This window comes from Mytilus californianus, unplaced genomic scaffold (genome assembly GCF_021869535.1).
Source record: "Mytilus californianus isolate M0D057914Y unplaced genomic scaffold, xbMytCali1.0.p SCAF_6, whole genome shotgun sequence".
Lineage (NCBI taxonomy): Eukaryota > Metazoa > Mollusca > Bivalvia > Mytilida > Mytilidae > Mytilus > Mytilus californianus.
In genome coordinates this window covers 54,042,494-54,067,550 of record NW_026262712.1, presented here as the reverse complement: position 1 = coordinate 54,067,550, position 25,057 = coordinate 54,042,494, and the positions used below count along the sequence as shown (strand labels likewise).

Genomic DNA, 25,057 nt, shown 5'->3' with positions numbered 1-25,057 from the left:
AGGACTATCCTAAGACCATCTATTAGCTAGAAGATACATTTGTCTTTTAAAATATAACTAGCATATAAGGATCGTAATGATGCTATGTGGATAAATTTATCGGTTTTCAAGAGCTAAATTGGCAGCGCGTCATCACTACTTTGGCATCCATTTTTACGATTACAAAAATTAGGTCCACTTGGTGTAATGTGGAGATAATTTTGACGAAGTAGAATCCTGACTGCAAAAATCAGTTTAATTCATTATTTTCGATGAAAACGTTTAAATAATTCAATCACTACTAAATCAATTTATTTTTGTATTTTTTTATTTTTCATGATGAAACATGTGAAACTACATATTACATTAATAGACACAACTTATAAAAATCAAGTAACACTTGTAAGATTGATGAAGTCATAATGATGTAATAAGATATATTACAATATGATTGTTAGTTAAATTATTTAGTTAATTAAATGCTGCTTCTAACAGTTGCCACTTCTGATCTTTTTTTTTACTTTTTGTGCAGGGGTTAAGAAACATACAGAGTATTTTTCTATATTTATCCAATACTTTGAATATTCTATCCCATATTTTGTGGGCAATATGTTCTTACATCTATATTTGTATATGTAGTAATTAAATAGCAGCATCATATTATTTATTGTTATACTGTTCACAAAATCCTCAGACACACCTAAAATGATTTCTTTTGCGCTAAAAGGCAAGAAAATGTCATTATTTCTAATCCAGTCTAATATGGAAAGCCAGAAATGTTATACAACAATACATTCCCATGTAAATTTTTTTTTCTCTGATTTCTGAACAAAAAGTACATAGTTCAGTTTCTTTTAATTTACTTTTCAATAAAAATGAATAACATGGTAGAGTCCTATGAACACTCTTAAAATGGAAATTTTGTAAAAACGAATTTCTGGTAATAATAAAAGGCAAGAGTAAATAGTATTCCTATCTTCAATCTGCATATTTAAATCTTTTTCCAATTTATTACCAGAAGATAAAGTTAACACTTTATCATCTTCCAAAAATAATTTATAGAAAACATTACAGGATTTTGGTTCCTTTTTAACTTTATCTATCAATTTATTTTCAATATTGTCCAATTGAGAACTACCTTCCATCATACTTATCCATCTATTTGGAATTGCACTTACCAGGATATCATGCCAAAAGGGATTGAATGTCTTAGCTATTAAAGTAATCCATCTTGACTTAATTGTAAAATTTTGTCTCCCCCAAACTTAGCAGCAAAAAACACTACTAAATCAAATACAAAATAAAAATAACAATTACATTTTCGATTTATCCCTAATTAATTTTAAATGAAACATACTAATGCGAACAAAATGGGTACGAGTTGGCAAAGTTACGAGTTGTCGTATATCCATAACAGCGACCTCTTGCGGAATATAATGGAACTATTTCGTTTATGTTTTTGTAACTTCTTGATTTGTTACTTGCAGTTTTTCTTGAGAAACGGAACTTCTCATTGGCTGTCAGCGGAAACAATTACATTGACACATTTTCCAAACACGTGGCTCAACCAAGAATTTAAATTTCACATATAGAGAGTTTTAATATTTCGATTGAAAAACAAATATTCGTCCTATACAAACCTGGATATTCCATTTTACAAATTAAGATATTTATAATTTCTAAGTTACGATTTAGAATGTAGAAATTTAATTGATCAAAAAAGAAATATCATTTCACAAATTAAAAAATGTAGAATTTCATGTAACGAACGAAAAAAGTCATTTACAAATTAATAATTGCATTTACACATTAAAAAGTTACATTTCAAAAATCAAGAATTTTAGAAATTCATGTGACGGATGGAAATAAATACATATTACAAATTAAGAAATTTAATTTTACAAATTAAGAAATTGTATTTTAGCAAATTAAGAAATGTATAATTATGGAGGATATTCCCTTCCATTTTATCGTGACATCATAAACATCAATAAATTTAGAAAGAATTAAAATAAAAAACAACAATTTAGTAGTGTGATAAAACATATCAAGTCTCAAAAATGGAAAAAAAAATATGGAAAAAGAGAAAAATATTACTTCAAACGGCAAAAATATATATTTTTTCTTTTGCATTGCAATCTTATCAATTCCTTGTCTACTATATTGTCTTGAGGTTTAAATATGGACTGGTTATGTTCTTACATTAATAGTTAAAAGTTATAAACCCATCGTTCAAATGCATATAGTAAACATGACATTTTGCACTATTTCTTAAAATATTCCGTTTAATTTTAATTAAACATATTTTGGGGTCCAATATTTTCTAAAAAAGAGTGATCAGTCTATTCTCAAAGATTTTTTACTTACATTTTAGACATTTGGGGTGTTACAATTATGGCTTAACTTTTATATTCTTCAGAAAGGTAAACCTTTGGTTTTTTTCAATATTTATACCTACTTCAAATATTTTCTCCGGACAGTTTTTAAATATGATGATTGTCAACTGGAATTCTGTTATATTTAGGACATTTACTTAAACAATATTTTGATCGTATTTCTATTTGTACGTTGACAAAAAAAAGTCACTGAACCATAACTTCAATCTACTATATAAGCTCCAGTTTTCGGCATAATAAACTAGGCTTGAATTTACAACTTAAAGGTAAGTCAGCTCTCACAGAAATTGTTCGTTTGTTAAGGGTCATCATGATCAATAGAACAACCAAATTCACAGAAAGGCATTAAATTCATAAATCAACAATTTCTTCTTATTAAAATGTAACAATTATATGGAATAGATAAAATCCTTTTAAATCAACCTAAAAGCTTCAAGTATGGCCTTCATTGGCGTAACGATTGTTTTCATGTTTTTATCTCTTATATCGATGTAACTAGCTATTGCCATGCCAATGCATCCTGTAGGATTTGGCTGGTTGTCTGCCCTCATAAATGTTTTGTCGTCAACTATATAAATGCATGTACCAGAATCGCCGTTTTCGAATGGGAAATTTTCCATCAGCAATTGATTATAAAAACGAACACACTGTCTATCGTGTTTTATCATTTCGTCAAGCTTTGGAACAATTGTAGTTTGGAAATGAACGTCAGTAGCTACATGTAACGGCTTCGGGTTACTTTCTATGACCTTTTTTATTTGTTGTGCTAGATCCTCCCAATATGGGGTCACACCGTGCTCAAGGCCATCTACGAATTTTTGTTTATCCTCATCATAATCTTCATATTTTATAATTCTTTCGAAATATCCACTTTTGGCTCCGACAAGCCTTGCTTTCATTTCTCCTTTTTCAATTTTATGAGATTTATAGTTGTCATTTAAATACGGTGAAGTCATACCTGAAAAAAATATTAAATTAACTATTTTATTTTTATATCAATTATTTTTTCAAATTTTATTTACCAATTTACTTACTACATATTCCATTATTTACTAATTATATTTTGATATATCTACAAGGTAACAATTTTAATCACAAAATGTCACCATTACTTCAGTTTTAGAAAATGTAGGTTATTTCAAATGAAGTTTTTATTTCTATCATACTCCAACATAAAATTCAAAACATCAAGTATACTCCAGTTGTAAAAATAAAAAAAAAAGATGGTTAACTTTTCGCATTACGGTAAGGAGAAAATCTTTTCTTAGACACATCAAGTAAATATTTAACATAAAATATGGTTGATGTGTTAAGGTGGATGGCCATTTGCTTGCATATATACTTTAACTTTGTTGTGTACATTAAAAGTCAAATCACAAAAATACTGAACTCCAAGGAAAGTTCAAAACGGAAAGTCCCTAATCAAATGGAAAAATCAAAAGCTCAATCACATCAAACGAATGGATAACAAGTGTCATATTCCTGACTTGGTACAGGCATTTTCTTATGTAGGAAATGGTGGATTGAACCTGGTTTTATAGCTACCTAAACCTCTCACTTGTATGACAGTCGCATCAAGTTCCATTATATTGACAACGATGCGCATTAAACGTTACTTAAGCATTTTAAGATCGACCATTTTGACTTTTTGATGTTAAGATAATATTCAAATTTATTTTGTTCATTGAGTAAAAAAGCTAACATTTATCAAGTGTGCTTGCTTGCTCCGCTGTTTTCTAATTTTTCTAAAATTTTACTTAATATTAAATGACCAGCGCAAACGCCAGATGTAACAAAATGGAGCTTAATTATTAATTTAATACCAAACAGAAAACAATAAACTTGCGGAAAAGATGGTGTACCGCAAACATGAGGTGCAAAAATAATTACACCATATCCGGATTTCGACAATTAATGCCTCTTCAGTGATGTTAGGAATCGAAACGGTATTTGAAAGGCCATATAATTTACCTCAATGTAGGAAGGAATCTTGAATGAAATAAAGATATATATAGATATAGATATACAGTCTCAATGTTTTTACAATTATATTGATAGAAAAATACGGATAAAATAAAAAGAAATCGTATTTACAGATATTCAATGTTAGTCCCTGTTCAGAATACGATCAGTTGTTTGTGTGTTAATATCGTGTACCAGTAATCTTGTTCTTCATCAAATTAATAAAAAAATTGGCAAGTTGATATTTTTAAAAGCGTATATGGTTATAAGAGACCAATCTCCGTAATTTGAACTATAGTTCTTGCAGTTTTCCTAAAAATCCGGTAAATTCATTCTTTTAGTATTATAAAAACTACAACTACAAATGTATTACTTGGTGTTTTCCATTGACAGGAGCTGATGTAGTATATAATTAGAATTTAAATATTTAGTGCTGAATGTTTTTGTTTATACAATTATCGATAGTACAAGAAAAACTTCACGGAATTCAACCAAAGTTGACAAGACGAAAAAGTCCGCATATAATTTGCCGAATGCAATTAACTTAAGTTGAATGGATGTCTTTTAACTGCGGAAAGATTATAACATAGTAGTTTTTGTCAGATTATAACATAGTTGGGGGGGGGGCGTATTATAGCTGTTTGCTGTAAAATTACTGTTATACTGAAATGGTTTCGAAATATCAACGTTATAGAAAGCTCAAGGGTGTTTTCAAGTTTTTCAAACATTTGATATTTTTGTTCTCAGGAAAAAAAACTTTTTTGTGGAGAAACATGATTTTTTGGCAATAGGGGTTAATAAAATTTACCTCTAAATGGAGTAACAGTGAATCCAGCTCAAATTAAATTTTGAATGATTTGACGGATTCATAGTTGAAAAAAGTTGAAATTGGAAAAAAATATCTTTATTTAATCACAAAATATTTATTTACAAAACAGTGATTACCAGCGAAAAAATTTTAAAAGAGTTAATGTTGCTGAGTCTTCAGCAAGTTACATAAGCAGTTGTACATCTACTCACTTTTATTGGGTAGTAGACTAATGATGAGTTGGGTCATAATTTCATCGACCATTACGTGTATCGTGTAGAGTTAACCTGTGAATTGTACCCTTCACAGGAGTTTGATGAATCCACTATATTTAATAGTATGTTCAATGATTTATCTATTTGTTAACAAAATTGTGAAATTCACAGTTTGCGGATGACGGTTGTTTATGGCAATCAGGTTCGAGCATTAAGTTTTTACCAAAACTATACAATAAGTCTTGATAATAAATACAAATGGTGCTCTTCGTGGGGTTTTAAAATGTATCCAAGTAAAACCGAAGCTATGATATTTACTAGAAAGACAAATGTAAATACAACTTAAAAACATGACAATCATGTATTGGAAATAATTAAAGAAATAAAAGTTATTCAAATCTTACAACCTTAGTCTATGAAAGAAATAATTGTATGAAGTTACTTACGGGAACATGATGAATTGGATAAATACTTGATTAAAAAGTTGTGAAATTTATAATTTAGCTTCTTTTACAATGAAAAGATGTTAAGATAACGTTCAAACTATCATGCATTACGTAAATGTACCGAATGAATGAGATCTTTTTCTTTCCTTATATGAAATGGGTGTCCATAATGACATAGGAAGATCGGCTAAACGTGCGATTTACCATATTTTCATTTTTGGTTTTTACCCAAAAATTGTTAGATCAAAACTTATTTTCAATGTAGATTATAGTCGTAAGTTGAACAGTATTAAAGGATTTTTGTTTTTATCCCCATTAATTATTTTCATAATGTTTCTGTATGTATTTATTTTTTACATTTATCATTAAGGAGTATAATGTATATGGAAATTATATATATATTAGCTTAATCTTCCTAAAAACAATAAATTTACTGCCATATAACCAGCAAGCCCAACTACTGTTTGATAAACGTTAGTAGGGATTTTCAAATGATTGAGAACCGTGAAAAAACCAGCTCAAGCTCTCATGAGCTTGTTTGATAAATATATTGCAGTTTGACTTATTTTTCGTTATCCCGATATACATGTATACATTAAAAACTATCAGAGATATACTAGTTTTGATAGTTGAATTAAGAACGTAAATAAAGACTTTCATCCTAAACTGGAAAAATATAAAAAAAAAATAAGATAATGCGACCGTATTTGTCACTTTTTAAAAGACATCCCCTTCCAGATCCAAAGCTGTTACAAGTAACGGTAACAAAGTAATACCTATGTAAAATCTGATTCAATAACTAAGACAGTGAACTTGCAGAATTGAATCTAAAAGAAGAAAAACATAACAAAAAATATAAGATAGTTGCCCAAATGTTTCGGCAAGTCTATATTAAATAAAAACAACAGTAGTATATCGCTGTTCGAAAGTCATAGATCGATTGAAAGAAAACTAATCCGGGTTACAAACTAAAACCGAGGGAAACACATCAACTATAAGAGGAAAACAACGAAACAACAGAAACACTGAAGTGCAACAAAAACAAACGACAATGCAACACACACAGAAACGAACTATAAGATAACAACTGCCATTTTCCTGATTTGGTACAAGACATTGTAAGAAAAAATGGTGGGTGGAACCTGGTTTTGTGGAGCCAAACCTCGCACTTTTATGGCAATGTTAAATATAACACTAAAATGACAACATGACATGACAGGAATACAGTACAAATAAATTCAAGAACATTCAGGACAGAGAAATACACAAATAAACAATACAATAGTACATTTCGACATGCTAACCACAGAATAAAAACGAACACGTAAAACAACCTTAGACAGAACACAAAAACAGCACAACAGAACCACGAACTGTCTGTCACACGACTGAATAAACGCCACAAAAGTGACGTCACAGGTAAATTTTCAAAAATTTGATACAATTCAAGATTAGGTTTGTATTATGTTATTTGATGTATTTTATAATAATTACCAGAATATTAATATAGAATTGTGTTAGTAAATAAATAATGAATTGTATTATCTAGCTATGTCGGTATTTCTTCTAAATCAAACTGTAAAACAAATAAATCGTGAACATATAGTTGCTTTAGACTAAAATCTTATAAATGAACTGGGTGATTAATTATCTTTACTTTTATTTTAACATACGAATAGAAAATAAAACAATTATAATTACAACGACAAACGATAGGACATTTAACAATATCCTATCAGAATTACAAATACAACATCATAACTAAGTACATGAATGTTGGATAAACAAATACCGTGACACGTCTTATAGCAATGCAAATTCACACTCAGCAAAACAGTCATATTCGGGAATATGTCATGTTCGGTACTTTAAAGACCAGACGACTTGAATGGTAAACCACAATCTAAGACGTGGTAAAAATGTCCTTAGTTAGTTTAGACACAGACACATCGTATGGATCAACCCATTCGTGATGGTGTCCATAAAATTTACGGAGTGTCATTTTTAATCTTTCCTCCTCATCACATTGTTGAAGCAGTTTCTGCGTAAGGAGCACACTCCTGTATATGAAGTCCGTATAGTGTGAACATGCACGAGCATAACGTATCAACTGAGATATGTAAACACCATACGATCGGACAGAGGGTATGTTACTGCTTAGAAATGGGAAATTGATAATTGGGAAGTTGAAATCGTCCCGTTTGTCATAGATTTTAGTGTGAAGTTAATACATAAACTCCGACAGATTGTTGACAAGCCAATGAGAATCGTGAATGAATTCAATATATCTAAAGAAAATCATACTTAAAAGTAACTTTCTTTGGCCTATATAAACCTTTTATCAAAAAAAAATCACTTAAACTAATCTCATTTACGTTCACACTGATAAAAAGTCATTTTATGGTACATAAAAGTAATTTTGTTAGGAAATTATTCTTACCAAGAGTAATATGAAACTGTACATTTTCATGGGGTTGTCTGTGAGTTATGTAAAAGAGGGACGAAAGCTACCAGAGAGACAGTCAAACTCACAGATCGAAAACAAACTGACAACGCCATGGCCAAAAATAAAAAGACAAACAGACAAATAATAGTACAGATGACACAACATAGCAAACTAAAGACTAAGCAACACGAACCCCACCAAAAACTGGGGTGATCTCAGGTGCTCCGGAAGGGTACGCAGATCCTTCTCCACATGTGACACCCGCCGTGTTGCTTATGTTATTACAAATCCGGTAAATAGTCTAATTCGGTAGGTCACATTTGTGAAAAGGGAAGGGTATTGAAGTTACGACGTAAGGAACATATCCGATTTCATCTGTGAAACGGTTACTCCATAACGGTCAACCAACTCGTGATGGCGTCCGTAAAATTTACGAAGGGATGATTTCAACTTCACCATTTGGAACTCTTGGTTTAATAGCTTCCTTGTGAGCAGCAATCCTCTATCAAGGAAATCTTGATAGGAAATACAACCCCGGGAATATCGTATTAACTGGGAGATATATACTCCGTATGCAGGCGCTGCTGGAATGTTGCTACATAGAAATGGGAAGCTGAAATCATCTCTTTTGTCGTAAAGTTTTGTTTTCAACCGACCCTCATTATCAATTTCTAGATGTAAATTAAGATATGAGGCAGACTTAACTGAATCTGTAGTATCCTTTATCTCTAGTTCGATGGGATAGATTCGTTCAACATAGTCACCAAATTTTGTATTATTTAGTGAGAGAACATCATCTATATAGCGGAACGTAAAGTTAAAGGATATTGCTAACTGCTTATCTTTCTTCCTAAGAAGTTCCTGTATGAAGTCGGCCTCATGATGATAAAGAAACAAGTCGGCAAGAAGAGGGGCACAATTGGTTTCCATTGGAATTCCGACAGTCTGTTGAAAAACACGTCCTCCAAACGTAACAAATACGTTGTCAATAAAAAAAATCAAGCATCTTGATAATGTCAGTTTCAGAGGTTTTTGTTTGAATCATGTATGTTTTTGGTTACAGGCATTTAAGGTCAGAATGGTCATCTCATGTTTCTTTAACTTAATTGCCAACACTGATGAAATATTTTGTATAAATCAATCAATCCTTTTTATAATACTTAGTTTGTTCACCTATTGTTAAGCTGTTTAGCCTGTGTTAATCAATAGAACGATTTTCGTTAGATATCGACCACTCATCTTCGTGGAAAAAGCCGTTTTTGTATTACATTAAGTAAAAATTCAAATCATTTTTTTTTTCAATAACATACTGAAACTCCATGTTGCCCCTGGCCCTTCTTTTTAAAAGGGGCACCAGGTGTCAAATTCATGTTCACCGATTTTACTCAAATTCTCATATCTGATTTATTACAATGTAAAAACATGTATCCAAATTATTAAAAGTTTAAAATAAACAATTTATAAGGCATGGGCTCGAGCATATGAAGCTTCGTTTCGTGTGTATTTGAGTCTAGATGCCATCTATTAAACTATCGAGTTGACCTCCGAAGACCTCCGATGGTCATATAAGCGATATAAACAGAAATATGGATATAAATGGAACGTGAACTCGTGCAATTGAATTTTCTAGGTCTGTTTACTTTCATATTATAGATAAAAAATATATGTTAATCATCGTATTTACCTTTGTTTCACTTTAAATGTTGACATTCTTTTCTTTTAAATAACTCAACACGCACGATTCATGCGTTATCCATCTCTAGGTAAGGGATTAAGTTGAATACGGATTCAATGAGGTCTAATTATTCATTTGCAAGTGAATAATTCATCATCAATATTCCTTAGCTTATTTTGACAAAATTGGACCATACTGGTCGCTTACAGCGAATTATCATTTCACTTTCATTAAAGATTGAACCAAAAAAAAATCAGACTTTTTTATTTTTCATATATCTCGTAGCTAGTTCTCTTTAATGGAATCAAACGATTTTTAACACTTCCCTTTTGAAACAAATATAAATGTTTTCATTAAAAAAAAATGAATTTAAAGTTTTCTTTAAAATCATTAAAAAAACATACTGTGAAAGTACTTTTATTCGTGGGTATCAATTTTCGTAGATTGAGCAAAAGTAACATGTTCGTGGGTTCTTAAATTCGTGGATTTTAGTTTTCTGAGAATAAAATTTGGGTGAAAATTTGAACCCATCAGAAACGAAGTTTCTTGAAAATAATCATATGGTGTTCATTTTCACTTACATGTTCGTTTTTAATTTCTGATAACATAATCATCAAATTTTTAATAAAATACCCCGTAATGCTTTCAGAAATAAGCTGATTCATTTCTGAATACAAATTGTCTCATTGAAGAAAACTACAAAGTAAATATTTCGATTGTTGTACACGTGTAATCTGAAGTGGTGACACCAATTAACCCGACATCGAATGATTAAGAGATTAATGATCATCAAAGGTGTTAATTGGGCCATAAACATGTCATTTAAAGAAAAAAAATTGCATAAAAATGCTACAAATGTACTTTGAATAAAATTGAGAATGGAAATAAGGAATGTGTCAAAGAGACAACAACCAGACCAAACAGCAGAAATCAACCGACGGCCACCAATGAGTCTTCAACACAGCACAAAATCCCGCACCCGGAGGCGGGCTTCAGCTGGCCCCTAAACAAAATGAATGAATATAATTGAAATAAAAAAAGCAAGCCCAATATGCAACAATTATTAGTTTTTTCCGGAAGAGAATTATGAGGAGATAAAATTAACACTTCATCATCATACATCTTAACAAGAAGTCTGACATTCATTTTTCAAAGCTAAATTTTCGTGAGATTTGAAAGGGTAAAAGTCGTACAACTTTGGTTATTTAAAGATTAAAATCCTGTCTGAAGTTGTACATGCTACTCTTTTGCTACGCCACTGCATATAGTTCATAGTGCGTTTGCTGATATTCGATGTTTTCTCTAGAAAATATGCCCATATCCATGTAGTCGAACCTACAGGGGATTCCATTCCACGAAAACCACGAAAATTGGTACCCCACGAATAAAAGTACTTTCACAGTATTTGAAAAATTATTAGAAAAATTAATTGGTTTTAGCCTACAGAAAAAATTTTATTAAATTCCATGTTATGTATATGTACAGGTAATTATGACCGATATACAGATAAAAACAATCTAATTTGAAACCAGTGTTCATTACATAAACTAATTGTAAACAGGTTTACAGGACACGACGTTTGGTGTGAACACGACCTTATTGATATAGGTTATAGTTTTATTGTTCATGTCCGATCATTGCGTCTGGTAATTTTGGGAATACACATCAAATTGGTTATTAATAGTTAAAGTATTACTAAAAAATAAAAGCATAAAAATATACCTAGAAACTCAACTGGCTTTCGTGAATGATTCTCGTCTTTTCCAATTATTTGTACAATTTCTTTTTGGTCAACCGAAGATGTTTTTCTATCAAGAACCACAAGAGCTGCATCAATGCTGGTTTTTTCTTTCTGGTCATACTCAAACAAATCATCTACCACATGTCCACAAACAAAGCCATCTGCCATGCCATTAAGATAACAACTAACATGAACTTCTTCCTTATGTTTGTTTCGTTTGCTTCCAGATAAAAGCACCTTTCTATCATATACAACATGAGAACATGTTATAAATGCATCTTGTCCTCGATGTTGGACAAATCCCCCTAATGTTCCCCATGATGTCTTATTTTTTGGTCCAACTGGACACCCAACATACATTTTATGCACAAAAGTCACATTTCCTTGCCTAACTGTGGTATTCTTACTACATACATCGATGGGCAAATGTTCTTCACCTATAGGAATAATACCCTTAGCCTGGCAACAAAGCTGAACGCAGCACGGTTGAACTAATAATATATAAACTAATGTCAACTTTGTGTGCTTCAAAAAAAGCTCTTGTGCCTTTTCACCTGAAATGGTTGGCATTTTTTCAAAAGTTATTTCTTCAGTAAAACTATCACTGTTCTTATTTGTCTTCGCTATTGTAGGATAGAACGCGCTTTGTTTGACTGGAATGCCAAAGTATTCTCTCGGAAGATCTTCTAAATACTCGTCAGCATCAACAACTATTACTAGTTCTGTTGAACAAATAGCTGAACTGCCTTTTTTATTGCATCTACAAAAGAAGCCAGGCCAAATGTCTTTTACTCGACCGAAAAATTGCGAGATATTAGTCTGCTTGATTATTCGTCTTAAAACACACCAACCGAAAGCTTTGGACAATTTGTGCAACTGATATTGCATTGCCTTTTTGAGTAGGTAAAGTACACGAGACAAATGTAAATGTCTAGCTATGATAAAACGATACCATAGTTCATGATGGTCACACATGATTTTATCAGTGGGTGCTGACCTGTTACAATCCTTTTCCTGATACATTTTTTCAAATACTAATTGGCATGACTTCGAACACTTCGGGCTTTCGTCCAATGTAGAATGACCTATATATTTATTAAAAAGAAAAAAGATATTTCTATTGAAAAATTAATCTGTATAACATTAATGAAAGATGATGCATGTATTTGCATGGTATACGTCATTGTAACAAGTAAAAGCAGATATATGTATAGTAACCGTTATCAAAACAAGTTTCAAACGACACAATAACCAAAGAAATGCCGATATAGATTTAACAATATGCACATGTTTAGCTATGCAATATGACAAACCAAAAATCCCCCTGGGAAGAGGTCATTTTGAAACAATAACAGAGACTATCTTTCATAAAGATCTGTCATCGTTATGATTAAAATAGTAAATCAAGATCATGCTTTTTTCAAAAACTGTTTTTCATCCTTTTCCAAGAGTGTTTGTCAGACTTATCTCAGACTTACACTTATTCCAATTGAAATGTGCTGATCGATTATTTAGTCTGGGAGAACACGATGTATTTATAAGTTATAATTGCGTTTAGCTAGCGATCAGTAATTGCGATTTGTCTAAGATCGATACTTTGTGTCCTTTGACGTATTTGTGGGAAAACCCTGACATTGTAAATGTTACCATCGTGAAACACGGACATTTTAAAACACTGAATTGTAAGTTAACTACAAGGAAATGTGCGTCTTTTACGCTAAAAGCCATGAGTTTGACTGTCCCTCTGGTATCTTTTGTTCCTCTTTTATGCTAAAAATAATGTATACTATTCAAAGAATAAGAATACAATTATTATACTCGCGAAATATCAGTAAATCGGTTTGATCTCATGACATATCACTCGAAATTACCTGATATACTTTTAAAAAAACACCGAATCATTCGAAGAAAAGACGATCAAACCCGGACACTATACCTACCGTGGAGCTATTACACTGATGTCCGATGTTAAAGAAGGGAGATAATTATCTCTTTTAATTCTGAGAAAGAATTATAAATTTATATTTTCATTTAAGCTTGGTATGATTCATATTATCATAATTACGATCAATACGAATTTTTACAAACAAGTTCTTTGTCAGGTTTTCTATTTATACTACCGTGCAGGCCATAATCTTGCCGGCGAAATTGCGATTTAAGCCGCCAAAGAACTTTGAATATCGCTGTAAACTTGCTGATAAGTTGCAGTTATCCTGTCATCGTCAATCATAATTCTGAGTGAAGACCGTATATTTATCTTTTAATTAAAGCACAACTTTATCAGTCTTCAATACAGTAAATATTAGTCAGATGAAATAAAATATATGCATGTAGGTCTGTGTAACACTTATCAATTCAAATCTTTTTAAATTTTTCATATTTTTGGTCAAAGTTTTAAATTTTACCAATAATTCAAAAAATTTTAAATTATAAACTTCGTTTTAAAATTTAATAGTTTTAGATATTTATGCAAATTTCAATAAAACTAAGTTCCACGAGGGGCTGCAATAATGATACATTTTTCAGGTGCAGATCCAGGAATTGCCTAGTCAGCCAACGTTTGGACTGATGCTTGTAAAAAGTATATGTATTTATCAAATATGTAGCTCCATTAGGAGTTGGCGGGCCCCCTTTTCCCTAAATCTACCTCCGTTTTAAATAGCAAATAAAAGGAAACATTCAAACTTCCAAAAAACGGAATGATTAAAACTGTGCATTCAGTTTAGTACTATTAAAATTTGCTTAAATATCTAAACTATTAGAAACATTCTAAGAATTGAATCGGCTTAGCTTCTTTAATTATATTCCACATATTTATGACTACAGGCACTATTGTAAAATAGATATATCAACAACAGTGAAATCTGTGTGCTTTTGATCTACGTTTTATGAAATTTGGGATTATGTAAAATCAATCGATACACTATATTCATCCGTTTCAACAAATCAAAGATACATCGCTATCAGTAAGATACCACTAGCAACAATAAATAAGATCTATTTGACTAAATATTACCTTGACATTTTTCGGGATTAATCATTTCTTCGGCTGACTTGGCATCATCTTCAAAAGCATAACGAAAATATAAAACAACTTCAAGTTACAATAGAAAGAATTAAAATAACACCTGATATATTTTAATGATAAAATGAAAGTTAAAGCACAAAAACAAAATTCTTCTATTTCTATGGCGAGGATGGAAATTTGTTTACTTATCGTGTTATTTTTGTGGTTCTCTTGAAAATGGAAGTGTCTGTGTTTTGTACTGAACTTACTGTTTTATACACGAAATTATAGTGGTTTAAATGCAATATTTTTAAAAAAGGTGTTAAAATGCAGTGGTAAAATGTTGAAAAAACAAAATTTAATAAAACGTGTTAATTGACTGGATAATGATGATTGATTGTAAATTAAATCCATTTTCCACAGAGAATATCTAATACTTTTTTCTTTATCCGTTCTTTGTACTAAGCCGAACCGCTTAATTTTACAAATGTGCGATTTAACCAGGCAACAGTCCACAGGAAGACACATTATTCTGGTGATGGACTGACAAATCGGTCCTTTCTCTTCTAAATTTCGCGTGCTGATTGGAGAATCAATTACAAGGCCTTTAATTTGACTCGGCTTGGGATCGAACCCACGATAAATTGACTTGATATCTAAGTATATTTGTTTGATATCAAAAAGTTAGTTGGTCAAGGCTAATAATATCAAAACTTGACACCTGTAAGAAGGATTTAGGCAAGTTTTGTCTTTACTTAATATTTAATATCTATCGTCTGAATAATATTTTAACTGAAAGCAAATTAACATAAACATAAAATTACAAGAAAACCTAACGAATGTTCTCTATCTTAAGATACCTTCAAACTTCCTTTTGGTTCCCCGCCTTTCTTGACTAATGACTAAAATTGAGAAACAGATGGAAGTAAATGATTATAAAATGTATGAATATAACTAAAGTCGGACAAGTTATTTTGATGATTGTCTAACAATTTCGATAGGCAATTGGTTAAAAGAGCAAAAATGAAGCATTCCACACTAATTTTTTATTTGTGTTTTAAAGCTATTTCAAAGTATAACACCATTACTATAAAAATACAAAATTAAGCAGCATCGGTCCAATCCTTGAATACTTTCAAATTAATTTAATTTGAAAGCTGACATGGCCACAACACAACGACAAAAACATCTAGAATGACATGTCCATCAGATATATAATGAATCTTAATGTCTAAATTTGTAAATAGAACGACATAACAAAAAATAATAACTTTGAGTTAGTAAACAGAATTCCTGAAATTTTATTTCCAAATTTGGAACTCGATACCCGTTCCTGATAAAGGTAAACCTAGAAAAGAGCTCCGTACGCATGCAATTTGTATATTTATATAATGTGTAGTTGTTTTCATTTTTCTAGTTACAAATGCAGTCATAAGTAGTCACATTTAATGGATGAATCTTTATAAAATGAATTTGGTTCGTCGGTTTATAATTTTATACCGAAAAGATGCAATTTATGGTAATGGAATTGATCTCGATAAATAATGAGGCACATCTGACATAATTACTAAAACCCTAATTATGTTTGTGACTATTTATGACCTATAAATAAAAGCAATAATAGTATATCGCTGTTCAATAGTCATAAATTGATTTAACTGAAACAAATCCGGGTCACAAACCAAAACCGAGGGAAACTCATTAACTACCAGAGGAAAACAACGGAACAACAGAAACATTGAACTGTTACAAAAGCAGACGCCAACATACATTGAAACGGACTATTTGATAATAACTATATTCCTGGCTTGGTACAGAACTTTTCAAGAGAAAATCGTGGGTTAAACCTGGTTTTATGGCGATCCAATCTCCCGCTTATATGGCAATGTTAAAATTACCGCTAAAATGACATCATTACGTGACTAAGGTACACAGTCTCAAATACAAACAATATTTATAATATTTAAAATCGGCTTTGGGTGGAACCCAAGATAAATTGACTTGGTATCTAAGTATATGTGCATGATAGTAAAAATTAGTTGGTCAAGGCCAATAATATTCAAACTTAACATCTGTAAGAATTATTAAGGTAATTTTTGTCTTTATTTAATCTTGACTACCTCAATACTATTTTCATTAAAAGTAACTCAAGGATAGCTTCTTTATTATATTCCACATATTTATGACTACAGGCACTATTGTAAAATAGATATATCAAAAACAGTGAAATCTGTGTGCTTTTGATCTACGTTTTATGAAATTTGGGATTATGTAAAATCAATCGATACACTATATTCATCCGTTTCAACAAATCAAAGATACATCGCTATCAGTAAGATACTACTAGCAACAATAAATAAGATCTATTTGACTAAATATTACCTTGACATTTTTCGGGATTAATCATTTCTTCGGCTGACTTGGCATCATCTTCAAAATCATAACGAAAATATAAAACAACTTCAAGTTACAATAGACAGAATTAAAATAACACCTGATATATTTTAAATGATAAAATGAGAGTTAAAGCACAAAAACAAAATTCTTCTATTTCTATGGCGAGGATGGAAATTTGTTTACTTATCGTGTTATTTTTGTGGTTCTCTTGAAAATGGAAGTGTCTGTGTTTTTTTACTGAACTTACTGTTTTATACACGAAATTATAGTGGTTTAAATGCAATATTTTGAAAAAAGGTGTTAAAATGCAGTGGTAAAATGTTGAAAAAACAATCTTTAATAAAACGTTTAAATTGACTGGATAATGATGATTGATTGTAAATTAAATCCATTTTCCACAGAGAATATCTAATACTTTTTTCTTTATCCGTTCTTTGTACTTAGCCGAACCGCTTAATTTTACAAATGTGCGATTTAGCCAGGCAACAGTCCACAGGTAGACACATTATTCTGACGCTGGACTGACAAATCGGTCCTTTCTCTTCTAAATTTCGCGTGCTGATCGGAGAATCAATTACAAGGCCTTTAATTTGACTCAGCTTGGGATCGAACCCACGATAAATTGACTTGATATCTAAGTATATTTGTTTGATATCAAAAAGTTAGTTGGTCAAGGCTAATAATATCAAAACTTGACACCTGTAAGAAAGATTTAGGCAAGTTTTGTCTTTACTTAATATTTAATATCTATCGTCTGAATAATATTTTAATTGAAAGCAAATTAACATAAACATAAAATTACAAGAAAACTTAACGAATGTTCTCTATCTTAAGATACCTTCAAACTTCCTTTTGGTTCCCCGCCTGTCTTGACTAATGACTAAAAATGAGAAACAGATGGTAGTAAATAATGTATAAATTGTCTGAAGCAAGTTATCTGTTGGTCTAGAATATCGATAGACAATTGGTCAAAAGAGCAATAATGAAGCATTCTACACTACTTTTTTTTTTATTTTTTGCTATTTCGATGCAAACCATCATCAATATGAGAATGCAAATTAAGCAGCATAGTTCTTTGAATACTTTCAACAGCAAAAAAAGTGATGATCCACATTAATGAGGAAATTGGATTAATTTGAAAGCTATATTAGCCACAACACAGTAATCAGTGTCCATTAGATATATAACGAATCTTAATGTTTAAAATTATAAATAGAAAGACATAACAAAAAATGTAACTAAGAGTAAGTGCGCAGAATCCCTGAAATATGATAACCAAAGGTGGAACTCAATAACTTTTAGTTACAAATGCCATCACAAGAAGTCACATTTAACTGATGTCTAAAGCATTATTATTTTATAAAAAATAAATCTTTATAAAAAGAACTTTATTCGATTGGTCGGATTATAATTTTATACCGAAAAGATGCAATTTATGGTAAAGGAATCGATCTTGGTCAATTATCAGATACATCTTACATAATTACTAAACCCTAAGTATGATTATGACAATTCATGGTCTATGATTGCCTTGTATTGTGTTTAAAAGAGAGGATAAATATTAATGCAGTAACATCGATTCAACAACCACGGTGATAGTCATAAAAAATAAATAAATAAATTTTGGACAGGTTGCATGGTAACTGACAACATTTTTCATAGTGTTCCCCCTTTAAATTTCTAACCTTCAAGTTTTTAAATTGTATTAATGATTTTCCATCAAGACTTATTTTTATATATCTTTTTTTTAGCGGCCGCCATGATTTTCTGACATGAGAAACTATTGGCGTTTCGAAAATTCATATTTTAAGACAACCTTACTAATATCTTATTTAATTTGATTTCTTTACTACAAAATAATTATAATCATTTAGTCATCATGCTCTATTTGTAACAATAGCGGTTGTGTTGTGAAGTCGACGGGCACATCTGAAAAAAGCTTGGCAATGTTTTGGGAAAATAAGCTAATTGGTGTCAGAGGAGAACTTGTTGGCAACAACTGACAATGACTAACGGATTGTTATGCATATTGTCACATATCTGTATGATTGTATCAATCTGGTTCCATGTTTTGACAATATTTCACAAATGTAATCACAAAGCAAGGAGAAGGGTCTTTTAATTATATGTTAAACATCCAAATGTTGAGTCTGTCATCACAATCGTGTACTTGTTTTAATATATTTTCCCAAATAAAAAAGTCTGATTGAAACTTGGTTTTGTTTAGGTGAAAGCTTCGTTATAATTTTTGTCATTAATTGACCTTTGTGTTACAAATATATTTCCAAATATTTTCCTTATTTTTATCTGCCTCCTTCTGCTATAGTTTTCGGCGAATATAGATAAAAACAAAATAAATGTCTTAGGTCAATCAATGTCAAAGAAGACAAATTTGTGAATACAATAAATGTCTTCTAAGATGAATAGTAAAGAATAAATTGCGTAATTGTGTATGATTTTGGAGTTATGTGAAAGTATCATATACAAGGTACTCTGAATACTTCCAAAAATAGTGTGTTTTTACCTATACCGGATTTCTAGAAAAATGAAAAGAACATATTTCCAATTTCATATATCTGAAGAGATTGAATGTCTTGAGAATGCGTTGTTTTTTTTTCTCTGAGTTGCAAATCCCAATACTACATGGATATGAAAAGGTTTATTATAGATATGCTGATTTGTTTTGGAATTTGCCATGGTCGTGTACAATTTTGTTACATGAATATATGCAACACCATCTTCGCTAGCCTAGGGTTACAATCATTCCAATAGTTTCAATTCAAGAAAAATGTATAGCTGCTTACATCGCGAAATTATTTGTATGCGTGCTTTAGGCCTTTACCAAGTCAGGAATATGACAGTTGTTATACATTCGTTTGATGTGTTTTGAGCTTTTGATTTTGCCATTTGCTTAGGGACTTTTCGTTGAGAATTTTCTAGGAGTTCGTTTTTTTTTTTTTTTTTTTTTACTTTTGAGAAAATTGACTCAGAACTAAACTGCACTTAATATTACCTTCATTTCTGGAGTAAATAACTTCTTCAAATGATGTAGAATCGTCTCGATAAACTGAATGAAAATGTTGTTTTATATTAAGAAAAATGTAAAAAGTATAATTTAGATTACAAAATCAAGTCATCAAAAAGAATGCAAACTGGACCCTGTTTGATAACAATATTTGCAAGTATTTTGATAAATGTCGTTTCATTCCAGAACAAAGAAACGAACTTACTTAAACGACATTTTTTATCGAAAAACTATCTGAAAAGCAATTTATGTCATTCCATCTTCTTGTTTGTTAACATTTTGTTGAATAAGATTTTTTCCGGAAATGTCGTTTTTCTTTCTAGATTAAAGAAAACCTTACTTTAACGGCAATTATTTGATATTCATCTAAACAGAAATGTATGTTCTGCCAATTCCTTGTCTTTACATTTTGTTAATTAAAACTTTGTTTCGAAAGAAAGTTCGTTTTTGTTTAAAAAAAAACATAATTCAATACAAATGAATGCATTATTACTTAACACTGGTACGTGTTCCTTAGAAATTAGTTTTATAACTAACATTGGTTTAATATTACCTTTATTTTTTCTGGAGTAAATAACTTCTTCAGATGGTGAAGAATAGTCTAGATAAACTGTATAAAAATACTGTTTTATATTAGAATAACTGAATTATGACCAAAAAGAGTTAAAACTGGATATTGTAAGATAACGATTTGTACAAGTAAAATATTATATAGAGATTATAATGCCGTTGCTGTCCAGATTAATGAATAAACATGCTTCAACGAGTTTTTATCGAAATATTATTTTAAAACAATTCATTTCCTCTATGCTCCCTTTACAACAAATTGTACAGTTAAATTGTAATATAGGTCATTTTCAAAATCCGTCAATTTTCTTGTCCGGTTGACCTGTGAGGAAAATAAGGCTTTATCATTATTGTAATATTGTCCTGATGATGCAACGTAATTTCCACTACTATCAAAAGAAAAATATGGAATAGGTACAAAGATTGTCTTGGAAATTGTGTTCAAAGCATTAGAATTACCCCAAACTACATGTAACCATTTCCCAAAAAAAAAATATCGTACCAAAATAGACATCTTTTTAATTACACATATCTTACAAATTTTCTGTTTTAAGATAGAAAATACAGTGTAGAATGATATTATAAAGGCATAAAATAGAAGCTGGCTATGGTATCAGATTAATTTTAATTCCTAAAGTGTTCTGGATATTTGGCAACTACATAACGAAAACGTTTTTGCTTGCTATAAAATAACTTCTGACACCTCTTTTTTAACTAGAGAGGGCCATACATTGTAGCACTAACTCTACATATCATTATGATAGTGAAAGCGTAAAAAGGTAACTCTGTAAATGGTATCAGCAATTTTTGGAATTTTAGTTAGTAAAGGTAGTCCCTTATATTTTGTCCACTTGGTAATGGGGTTGTTCTTAAATGACAATAGAAATTTTTTCCATATCTATATTATTATAATGAATTGTCTGTGTTTTATTCAAAAGCTCGGTGTATGTGATGTCGAAATATCACTAGTAATAACAAATGCCCCAAAGTGTGGATACGTCTCTTACTACTATACATAATGATCAACTACTTAACAATTGACCTAATTGTGTTATGTAGTGGACATTTTTGTTATGAGGTTGACAATTTTGTTATGTAGATGACAAAAAGGAAAGGTCAAAATCGGTCGTTGAACACTGTAATAACCGAATTATTAAAAAACGTAAATTCAACTTAAAATAAGCAAAAGGTCATCATTTATTGGTACCATCATTAAGATATCAACATCATTGCTACCAGTTTGTATTTGACAAATTCCGTAATTTCTGTAATTTGCTTTCAAAATGATCTTTCCAGTTGCATTAAGATTCCATATTTAAGATTTTGTTCATTTAATTCATAGTTCTTTAGATTGAATTAGATTGATAAAAATATTTTCTCAATTTCTATGTAAAATATTGACATACTTTTTTTAAAACGACCCATATCACGCTTAAAATTGAAATAGAAATACTAGATGAAAAGCAATGTGTGTTGTCAAAGTTCCTTGTTTTAGTATTTTGTTGAGAAAAATTCCATTTTCAGAAAAATTTGCCCAGATTAAACACACAATGAAAGACGTCAAAGAACTGAAAATTTTCAAATTTTACTATTACCTATCATGGACCAATATAAAAAAAACTCTTAATACACGGTAAGATTCAGCATATTATAGACCCGTAAGAAATCATGACTTTAAGTTAAACCTCATTGAAATTGGTCAAGAAATAAGAAGTTTATACAAAATTCTAGAAAAGTATTAAACCCTTTTTGGTAAACGAATATTATCTTGAAACAAGATGTCGTCTGACGATGATGACGACGCAGATAATGTCATAACACTATACGACGGCAAAAAATTGTGGTGGTATAAAAACGCTTTATCTTTGAATGTTGTTTATTTGGTATAAATTTGTTATCTGTTATTGTATGTAATCAGTAAATTAAAACCATAATTAATGTTATTGTGGTACACATATGCAAATTCACGAAACTACAATCTGTCGATACCTGTATTTTGGCATTGCACAAGGTTATATCTTTCTCTAACTGCTAAAGCGGCTGTACACTAAATCCATTGTATGTTGATTGTTTAATGATTGATATTTCAGTCTTAGATACATTATATGTTATTGGCATTGAACTAGCTGTCAGTAACTGATATGTACTTTGTATATTCTTTTGTTGTTATTCTCCTCAGTATCGATCTGATAATTTAAGCCCTTCGGCGGTTATCGTTTTTGGCTGTATATCATATTTCTCGTTTGAAATGTTTAGCATTTGTCATTTCGGGGCCTTAAGCTTGTAAAGCTTACTCTTGGGTTTGGATTTTGTTCATTGTTGAAGGTCGTAAGGTGATCTTAAACTTCTACTTCATTAGGTCTCTAGTGGAGAGTTGTCTCATTAGCAATATTACCGCTATTCGGTTTGTTGACAACGTATTCTTGTCTAATCGAGAGCATCTTCGAAGATCTAACCTTATCACAGAAATATCAGAAAACCATAGTAATATTTGAGTTGTACAAAACCCATCAACAATAACAACTGTTGAAAAACTCAAAGAAGAATGATATGATTATCCCTGTTTGTGTCTATAGCTTTTAACGATAAACGATGGACTTTCACATGGATTACAAATAAAAACCAGTAAAAATCACATTTCAATGACAGGTATATACACAAATGGTGTAATAGTTAAAATAACAAAATGTCATCACCGGTGATTTTGCAGCAAACGTCATCGTAGATTTGCAGTCATCGGTCATCAAACCAGTACATGCTTTTGATATACCAGATCAATTTCGTCTGTACAGATCGTATCAATTCTGGATTTCGTATAAAATGTTTATTGTGAAATTTACAGCAGTGTATGATATCCAATGATTTGACTTTTAGAGACATTTTGTGTAAACTAAAGTTTGTTCTAAGATTTATTTAGATATGTGTGCAAATGTTTTGATATTTGTATCTGTGTTATTATATTCAAGTTAATTTATTGTTAGTATTAGTGTATAAAGTTTGTCGGAATACTTGAAAGAACGTTAATGAAAACACGTTATATGGTACCATGTTTTTTTCATTAGAAACAAAATTGATAGAAAAACAATCATTCTTTTATAAAATAAACCCTTCTACAGTCACTCACTGTAGTATTCAAATTGAGAATGGAAATGGTGAATGTGTCAGTGAGATAACAACCAGACCAAAGCGGAAAACAGCCGATGGTCAACAATGGGTCTTCAACACAGCGTGAAAATTCCGCACCCGGAGGCGTGCCTCTGCTGGCCCCTTAACAAAAATGTGTACTACTGCAGTGAAAATTTGACGTCACTATAAACTCCAAAACATATAAATGAACTAAAATTTTTAAAAAATACAAGCTTAACAGAGGCCAGAGGCTCCTGACTGCAAATGCGACGGAGTTAAACATGTATTGTGATATATAAGTATTTTTTAAGTTTTTTAAAAATGCCGTTAAGTTAGAGAAAAATCAGTGGTAATGAATTCATGAATGTGGTTTCGTTATGTCGATCGGATGTCCACGCAACATATCAATATCAGGATCAAGATCAAGGGACGATTATCTTGGAATTAAGACGTCGACATGTGCAAAAATGTGGTTAGTTTACTCCCCAAGGATCAAAATCCGCCTATACAACAACATATTCCAAATTAAGTACATTCCAACATCAGCAAAAAATAATTGAGACTATCCAAGTACTGCATTCGTGCTAATTTTAATAACTTTGTTATCTATATTGTATTTGATAAAATATTACGGTGTGTATTTGAAGAACAAAGATATACAGATCCAAACGATCACGTAGCACTGCTGCATTTGAACCTCATTGTTCTATCCACATTTGTTCCAGTTAAATTTTGCCAAACCTTATTTTTTATCTAAATTATGTCAAGAATCATTAGCCAAACTATATTTATTCAGTTTGCGAAGCTTAACAAATGATATTAATGTTCAGTGTCTATCTGTTTCACCTTTTGCTTTAAGTATTTTGAGGAGGAATCATACGTTTACCTTTATTTAATGATTCAATTGTCTTTGTTATTACTATATCATCCTTACAATAATATGTATACAACATATATTCTTCAAAATACTTAATCAGTTTGAATCCCGGTTAAACACCAGTAACTTTTTAATATTAGAAACAGTTATCTTCTATATCCAATGTCCATCCCCTTAGACAACATATAAAGAAATAATGCACAAAGGAAATAAACGGATGAATAATACTAAATGCATTTAATTACATACCTTTTTGTCTTACAGATTCTGCTAAGAATTTGTATTTTTTCTGTAGATTTCGGTCAATTATCAAATGCATGTCATACATGTCACAGGATATCTTTAATTTGTAGAACCACTCTGAAATTAAAGTTTCAATTCAGTCAAGAC

General features: G+C 30.8%; 1 protein-coding gene across 4 annotated transcripts; it reads right to left on the bottom strand.

Moving 5' to 3' along the window:
* Positions 1–1,669: 1,669 nt before the first annotated feature.
* Positions 1,670–25,057, bottom strand: LOC127705672 (uncharacterized). Of its 4 annotated transcripts, XM_052210014.1 has the most exons (9): positions 24,917–25,057; positions 20,086–20,139; positions 17,911–17,952; positions 17,058–17,105; positions 15,536–15,577; positions 14,685–14,732; positions 11,650–12,753; positions 6,583–6,633; positions 3,220–3,333 (listed from the first exon to the last, which is right to left on the bottom strand). In XM_052210014.1, exons 1-8 carry the CDS (start codon positions 24,993–24,995, stop codon positions 6,599–6,601), a joined length of 1,452 nt encoding a protein of 483 aa, XP_052065974.1. In that variant the 5' UTR covers positions 24,996–25,057; the 3' UTR covers positions 3,220–3,333; positions 6,583–6,598. The 4 variants fall into 4 exon arrangements, with proteins under 4 accessions (XP_052065971.1, XP_052065973.1, XP_052065972.1 ...); XM_052210011.1 differs by lacking the exon at positions 6,583–6,633 and having other exon boundaries at positions 1,670–3,333; XM_052210013.1 differs by lacking the exons at positions 6,583–6,633; positions 14,685–14,732; positions 15,536–15,577 and having other exon boundaries at positions 1,670–3,333.